Source organism: Mobula hypostoma, chromosome 6 (assembly GCF_963921235.1).
Source record: "Mobula hypostoma chromosome 6, sMobHyp1.1, whole genome shotgun sequence".
NCBI lineage: Eukaryota > Metazoa > Chordata > Chondrichthyes > Myliobatiformes > Myliobatidae > Mobula > Mobula hypostoma.
The window spans coordinates 70,828,143-70,836,734 of NC_086102.1; the positions used below are offsets into that span (position 1 = coordinate 70,828,143).

An 8,592-nucleotide genomic window follows, 5' to 3' on the forward strand; every position below is an offset into this window, starting at 1 on the left:
GATCTTGCCCTTTAACTTAGCACCTAACTCCCTATGCAGATCTTCGTCACTTGTCCTACCCATGTCATTGGAATCCACACGGACCACAACTTCTGGCACTTAAAAATGTTGAGGACTTGATCTGAGATATCCCGGACCCTGGCACCCAGGAGGCAACGTACCATCTGGGAATCGTGTTCTCGCCCACAGAACCTTCTGTACCCTCCCCTAACTAACAAATCCCCTATCACCACAGCATGCCTCCTCTTCCCCATTCCCTTTGAGTCACAGAAGCAACTCAGTGCCAGAGACTCACCCACTGAAACTTTCCTCTGTTAAATCATCTCCCCCCCACCCACTGCCGACAGAATCCAGTGATATACCTTTTATTGAGGGGAATGGCCACAAGTGTACTCTGCACTGGCTCCTTAACCCCTTTCCCCTTTCTGACTGTTACTCCGTCCCCTGTGTCTACACATCGGATGTAACTACAAACGTAGCTCTCTATATGTCCTATCACCCCCTCAGCCTCCTGAATGATCAGGAGTTTATCCAGTTCCAGTAATTTGTTAGAAGCTGCAACTGGATGCACTTCTCACAGTTGTAGTCATCAGGGACATTGGAGGTCTCCCTGCCTTCCCACATCCCGCAAGAGGAGCATTCCACTACCCTGCCTGTCAGCCCTGCTGTCCTAGCTGAGCAGATATAAAGAAGAGAATGAAAAAAATGAGCTTTTCTTTCCTTTACTTTCTCTGACCCCTCTTTGCTGAAGCCTTGAAAAGCTAAAGCCTTAAAATCATCACTCTATGTCCACTCAGGCTATGGTGGCTGCGCTTGTCCCGCCTTCCTTTATTGGTTGCTGGTCAAAGCTCTATTACACTGCCGCAAACCACACCTCCCCTGTTATCCTCAGGCAGTGGACCTGATTGAAGTCCCCTCCTCTCCAAATTGATAATGTCCGGAAATGCTGTTGGTCAATGCTCTATTTCATGATGGTTGAGAAAAAGAAAACTGTGAATTACAGTAAATATATATATAGATATATATATATATATATATATAAAATAGTTAAATAAGTAGTGCAAAAATATAAGAAATATAAAAAAGTAGTGAGGGAGTGTTCAAGGGTTCAATGTCCATTCAGAAATCAGATGGCAGAGGGGAAGAAGCTGTTCCTGAATTGTTGAGTGTGTGCTTTCAGGCTTCTGTACCTCCCTACTGATAGTAGCAATGAGAAGAGGCATGTACTGGGTAGTGGGGGCCCTTAATGATGGATGTCACCTTCCTGAGGCACTGCTCCTTGAATTTGAGCTGGATACTATGGAGGCTAGTGCCCACAATGGACCTGGCTAATTTTAGATCTCTCTGCAGCTTACTTCGATCCTGTGTAGAAACCCACCCCAGCCCCTGCCCGCTATACCAGTTAGAATGCACTCCAACTGTAGAAATCAGTGAGTGTTTTTGATGACATACCAAATCTCTTCAAACTCCTCATGAAATATAGCCACTGTCTTGCCTTTTTTTATAGCTGCATCGATATGTTGGGTCCAGGGTAGGTCCTCAGAGATATAACACCCAGGAAATTAAATTTCTCACTCTCTCCCTTCTGATCCCTCCATGAGGACTGGTATGTGTTCCCTCATTGTACCCTTCCTGAAGTCCACAATCAGTTCTTTGTTCTTACTGATGTTGAGTGTAAGGCTGTTGCTGCGACACCACTCCACTAGCTTAGATATCTCTCTTGGATATTTGTACACCCTCTTGTCACCATCTGAGTTTCTGCTAACAGTGGTCAGTAAATTTATAGAGGACCTAACCACACAGTCATGGGTGTAGAGTGAGCAGAGCAGTGGACTAATCACACATCCCTGAGATGCGCCAGTGTTGATCTTCAGTGAGGTGGAGATGTTATTTCCAATCCGCACCATTTGTGGTCTTCTGGTTAGGAAGTCAAAGATCCAGTTGCATAGGAAGGTACAGAGGCTCAGGGTCTGGAGCTTTTCAATCAGAATTGTAGGAATGATGGTGTTAAACAGCGATGAGCAGTTGCAGCAGTGTATTATCTAAAAAATGCACTGCACAACACACCAAAGTTCCTAAGGCAGCACCTTCCAGACCCACGCCCACTACCATCTAGAAGGACAAAAACAGCAAGTACCTGGGAACACCACCACTTGGAAATCCGCCTCCAAATCATTCGTCATCCTGACTTGGAAACGTATCGCTGTTCCTTGATTGTTGTTTGATCAAGATCATAAAATTCCCTCCCTAACAGCACTGTGGATATACCTACACCTCAGGGACTGCTGCAGTTCAAGAAGGCAGCTCATCACCACCTTGTCAAGGGCAATTAGGGATGGGCAATAAATGCTGGCTTAGCTGGCAACACCCACATCCCATAAATAAATATTTTTTTAAAAATGCTTGCGGCTTGAATGGTGCATAAATGCCAGCATGGACTAATGTGCAGTCACTGAATAGTTATGTTATGATAAGAGGCCATTTGGCCTACATGCAAGTAAGAGCAGTGTAGCTCATTTCAATCTCCTGATCTCTCCTCAAACTCCTTATCCAGTTCCTTTCTGAATGCTACGATTGCAACTGTCTCCAACTACTATCTTGGCAGTACATTCCAGACCTGAATCACTCATTCTCTGTAAAGTTGTCTGTCACTGTCTCCTGCTCCCATGCAGCACGTTCACTTATTTATGCCAGAGCCCTTCAAAGCAAAACCTCTTCTGTTCAAAGGATCTGCATCTTTTCCAGACTATTCACTTAATTAAAGTCTCTCATCCCTGGAATGATTTTCATGATGTTTCTGCACCCGCTCCAAAATCTTAACTTTTTTTTCCCAGAAGTTTGGTGCCCCATGTTGGAAACATTACTCCATTTAAGTCTGAACCAGTTTTATAAAGATTAATTGTCCAGTGGTACTATGTGCCTGTTTATAAAAGTCAGGATCCAATGAGATTTTTAAAACCACTTTACATATATTCCCCAGACGTCTCAAAGTTCAAAGTAAAATTTATTACCAAAGTACATACATGTCACCACATACAACCCTGAGATTCTTTTTTTGCAGGCATACTTAACAAATCTATAGAACAGTAACTGTAAACATCAGGGACTATAAATTAAACAAACTGTGCAAATGCAGATAAAAATAAATAGCAATAAATAACGAGCATGGAATAACAATATAAGAGTCCTTAAATAAGTGTAGCTATCCCCTTTTGTTCAAGAGCTTGGTAGTTGAGGGGTAGTAACTGTTCTTGAACCTGGTGGTGCAAGTCCTGAGGCAGTTGTACCTTCTACCTAATGGCAGCAGCAAGAAAAGAGCATTTGCCTGGGTGGTGAGGATCTTTGATGATGGATACTTTTCTACAGCAATGTTTCACGTAGATGTGCTCAATGGTGGGAGGGTTTTTTACCCATGATGTACTGGGCTGAATCCACTACCTGGTGTAGGATTTTTTGCTCAAAGGCATTAGTGTTCCCACACCAAGCCATAATGCAGCCAGTCAGCACACTATCCACCACACACCTATAGGTTTGCCAAGGTTTTCGCTAACATGCCAATCCTCCACAAATTCCCAAGAAAGTAGAGGAGCTGTTGTGCTTTATTTTAGCCCCTTTAGGACTATGCCTTCTTATACCAAAATACAACTCTTCTGTATGAAATTTCATCTCCCACCTACTCAATCAGTTCTGCACCTGCATGGTTGTACTGAATTGCTGTCCACCTTAAGTAATCCTCAATGGGTTCATCAAGGGAAGGTTAAAGTAGTTGAATTTCTTGTTATTATCCAAGTATGATGTATTAAACAATACTGTTTTGTTGAAGTAAATCATTAGAATCATAAAATTGTTAAATCCACACACTAGAAACAAGATGGATGTCTGCTGTCATCTGAGTTCCTTCTCTTCCCACCTCTGCACTATTCACATCAGAAATCTTCACAATCTAGCAAAAAACTTAGGAAATACAAGCTATCAACAAGCCGTAGGATCTCAAGGCATAGATAACTATGATTTTATCTAACAATATTTGGAAGACCTGAAGTTGTATTTTTCCACCCTAGCACAAGCTCTGCAATCTTTCAATGACTCAGTTGCTCTGCATCTTCTACTCATACTGAATTGAACCATCCAAGTGGCTTAATTGCAAATTATGAGTAGGATGAGGCCACTCAGCCTTTGTGATCTCAGCGTCACATTTGGATCTAGCCCCAGTAACCTATTAGTCCCTTTCTCATCAAAAGCCTATCCAATTTTGTCTTAAAATATTCAAAACTTCTCCTTCTTAGAAGACAGTGGAAGTGAAGTTTCAAAGACTCGTGGCCCAAAAGAAAATATAATTTGGTCTTATTTGTCTCATGTAAGTGACATTTTTAACCAGGGGGCACTAGTTCTAGATACTACCACAAGAGGAATCATTCTTTCCATATCCATCCTGTTGAAACTGCTCAGTCTTATTCTCAACTCTCCTAAATCCAGTTGATGCAACCTAGTCTGTTGTCCTTATCTGTCAACCTTCCTTTCATTTACTAAACCTTGTCCACATTCTTCCTTTAATAAGGAAATCAATACTGTATACAGCACTTCATATGTGGTCTAACCAATGCCCTTTCTAACTGAAGCAAAACTGGCCTTTGCATTCAATTATTCCAGCCATAAGTAACTGTTAACTTTCCTAATTACTCAATGACCTTTGAACATCACCTACTGTGATACACAGGCCTCTCTGCACCTCAGAACCCTGCAAAATCTTAGCAACCTGGTTTCTCCCTTTCATTTCAAATGCTATTGTTTTTTACACTTACACCCCGAAGTATCACCAAAACTTTCTGACTTTAACCTTGGAAAAAAATCTTCCTTTATTACCTTTAAGAATCTATTAAGCAAGTGTCCTTGTCGTGGTCACTAATTGTCCACACTCTATATACTTACAGACCCTTGGCATTTTCCTTTCTTGGTTCTCACCTCCTCTTACACGTCAAAACTTTATTTTCTTTCATAATTTTTCAGCTTTTTGTAGAACATCTTGGGATATATTTTACTTTAAAGTAAGCATTAGCTGGTATTGGGAATGTGATTATATTCTTACCCACCATTATTTGATACATGTCAAACAATGACCTGATTCTGACTGTTTACAGAGCAAATAGTCAGGACTAATCAATTTAGTGTACATTGTAAGGGTTCTGAAAAGTCTGACCTTTTGCCAGAATAATTAGTATTATAAAGTTTGTAAAAGTTTTGTTTGAATCTCATGCATTCAATGAAGAACTTGCATTGATAACTCTTCCTTTTGCATTACCCTTCTCTGATGAATTGTCCTTTTCTGGATAAGCCAAGCCAGGATTATAGGCAAGATTAGCGATAGGATAAAGTAAGTTACAAAAGAGAAACTCGGCAAGCTTGTTCACTCATTGGTAATATAACTGTAAATTAATGTGCAATTTCAGTTGCCAGTATAATATTAAATATGACATCAGTGTACCATTGGTATGATTGAGATTTGTTCCTTTTGTACAGCAATAATAGCCTGTTTGGATGTGTAAAATACAGTATATTATTTGTAATACATTTTGATTAATCTGTACTAATGCTTTTCATTTTTAATTTTCTTGAATGTATTACAAAATTACAAGGAAGAGAAGAAAACACCAATTTGCCACAGCCCTGCACTGGATGACTCTCAGTTTTACACAAGCTCTGATCAAGAAGAAAAAGATGAAGTTACACATTTAACTTCAGAGGAAGAATGGGAGCATGAAGTTGATAAACTCTATGCTTGGACACAAAAACTCTCACTTGATTTATGTGAGACACCTTTCTCTGACTAAAACAATTCTATGTATTAAGAAGGGGAAGATCAACTGTGGCATACACTAGTTAATGCCCTGTCAAAAAAGACATGTTTTTAAACAAATGAGAAGAGACATGAAGATCTTGTTGCTTTTCACTTTGACCAACAAACTGCACAATTCACACTGTGTCTTTTAACTTTGATATACCATTATCTTTAGTGTAAACATTGCATGCATTTGATCATGGCATTATTATATACTGTGTTCTGAGAAGGTGCAAGTAACATCCTTCTGATATTTCCCTTTTGAACACATGGCTTAAGCTGGCCGTACTGTATCCATTAAATTAATATGGGTCATGTTATGTTTTTAAAAATCTTGTATCTTATTCTCCTAAGTTACAGCAGTGGTGACTCTAGTTATTTTCACCGTTCGATGTTGTGTTGCATTTTGTGGACAATTACTTCTGTAATCAATTGAAAATGATTGATGTGAATATGCCAGCTATGAGCCATGCTGAAATCTGGCGGATTGTAAAAGTCCGTTTGGGATCGATGACCCCCAAAGTAAGGAAGGGAGTTACAAATAGGCTTAGTTTCCAGCTTGGTCTTCAGGTGAATATAATATTCATTACCCAGATAATGTTTAAGCAAGATGTCACGAGGATGTGAGGAGAAGACTTGATGGGCTAGAATAGATAGTCTAATTCTGCTGCCTTATGATCTAGGATACTAATGCTTCTAGAACCACCAAATGACATCTTCAACAGGGAATGGAGTTAAAAAAACAAAAACTTGAAAGCACTGCCCAGATTCATGTTAGGAAGCAATTGAAAGATGCACACCTAAACACGTTAATTCCAAACTACACAGATTCTTCTATATTTACATTGCAAAATGATGTTGGCGTTTCCATTTGCAAAGTTAGTAACCAAGTATTGAGAGTAAATTTAATGCATAAGAAGTTACAAGAAATATTAAAAATAGATGCTAATGATATTGCTGTCATCTTCACTGAGTCATGCTTTTTAAATTTCAAAACTAATATTGAGGCAGGTTAAAGCAACTATGCTCATGAACTATTACAAATCCTGAAATGTGACCAGATAAACCAGTAATGCAGTAATAGTTACTAATATTCAACAAAATGAACTCAATTTTCATGTTGATAAGTTAATTGATGTAAGCACTATTTATTACTGCACCTAGCCAATTTACTACCAACATGATTACTTGAAGCCTCATTGTGTCAATGTTGTTTCATAATTTATTCCTCCTGACACAAAGGATCGATCAGATTCACAGTTTGATGAGTTACCAGCAGCTCTCACATTTTGTGCAAGAGTAGATATCAAGCAGTAGACAATCTGACCGGTGAATTCCCAGCAAATTTAAATCAAGTCAGCAACAGTAATCTATTTATATGCAGTCTCTAAAAATAGCTACTCTGGATGAATTTTACACATCCTCAAACAGAACAATAGAGTCCAGTTATGGCATTTAAGCTTACTGACCAGCAGAAGACAGGAAATAAGACTTTGGACCTTATGGTCTGCCCCAGGCAGAAATTATTAAACTCACTTAAGTATATACATAACCATAATTCTAGTGCAATGAATAAAGATTTTATTGGCCTAAATTATTTACTGTCACTAGAGTTCCAACACTAATTCAGAATCAGGTTTATTATCATGAAATTTGTTAACTTAGTAACAGTAGTTTAATGCAATACATAATATAGAAGAAAATAATAAATCAATTATAGTATACATATATTGAATAGATAAAAATTGTGCAAAAAATATATATTTTAAAAAGTGAGGTAGTGTTCAAGGGTTCAATGTCCATTTAAGAATCAGATGGCAGAGGGGAAGAAGCTGTTCCTGAATTGCTGAGCGTGTGCCTTCAGGCTTCTGTACCTCCTACCTGATGGTAACAGTGAAAAAGGGCATGTCCTGGGTGCTGGAGATCCTTAATAATGGACGCCGCCTTTCAGAGACACTGCTCCTTGAAGATGTCCTGGGTACCTTGTAGGCTAGTACCCAAGCTGGAGCTGACTAAATTTACAACACTTTGCAGCTTCTTTCGGTCCTGTGCAGTAGCCCCTCCATACCAGATGGTGATACAGCCTGTCAGAATGCTCACCATGGTACACCTATAGAAGTTTTTGAGCGTATTTGTTGACATGCCAAATCTCTTCAAACTCCTAATGAAGTATAGTCGCTGTCATGCCTTCTTTATGACTACATCGATATGTTGGGACCTGGTTGGATCCTCAGAGACCTTGACACCCAGGAACTTGAACCTGCTCACTCTCTCCACTTGTGATCCCTCTATGAGGATTGGTATGTGTTCCTTCGTCTTACCCTTCTTAAAATCCACAAAATACTATTTAATGTCTTAGATTTGTATTGTTTGAATACACAGCATGAATGGAAATACTGTAGCAAATGAGTCATTACAGAGCATAATTACTAATCTTCCATTTTAAAAAAGAAGAATTTTTTATGTTGCCAAGTGGAAGGGGTTAATAGATTGCAAAATATTCTGTAACATGAGATACTGCAGATGGTGGAAATCTTGAACAACACACACAAAATGCTGGAGGAACTCAGCAAATCAGGCAGCAACTATGGAGGGGAATAATCAGTCCTACGTATCAGGCCAAGACCCTTCATCAGGACCGGAAGGGAAGGGGGCAGAAACCAGAATAAGGTGGTGGGGTGGAGAAGGAGTACAAGCTGGCAGGTGATAGGCGAGATCAGGTGAGGGGAATGAATTAAGAAGCTGGGAGGTAATAG

At 39.5% G+C, this 8,592-nt stretch overlaps 1 protein-coding gene across 1 annotated transcript in view; it reads left to right on the forward strand.

Annotated features, from left to right (window-relative positions):
• c6hxorf58 (chromosome 6 CXorf58 homolog) overlaps positions 1-6,713 on the forward strand; it is a 57,150-nt gene extending 50,437 nt beyond the window's left edge. Inside the window, 1 exon segment of the mRNA XM_063049917.1 lies at positions 5,634-6,713. Coding sequence (XP_062905987.1) covers positions 5,634-5,828 — 195 coding nt within the window. The 3' untranslated portion in view covers positions 5,829-6,713.
• The last annotated feature ends 1,879 nt before the right edge of the window (positions 6,714-8,592 follow it).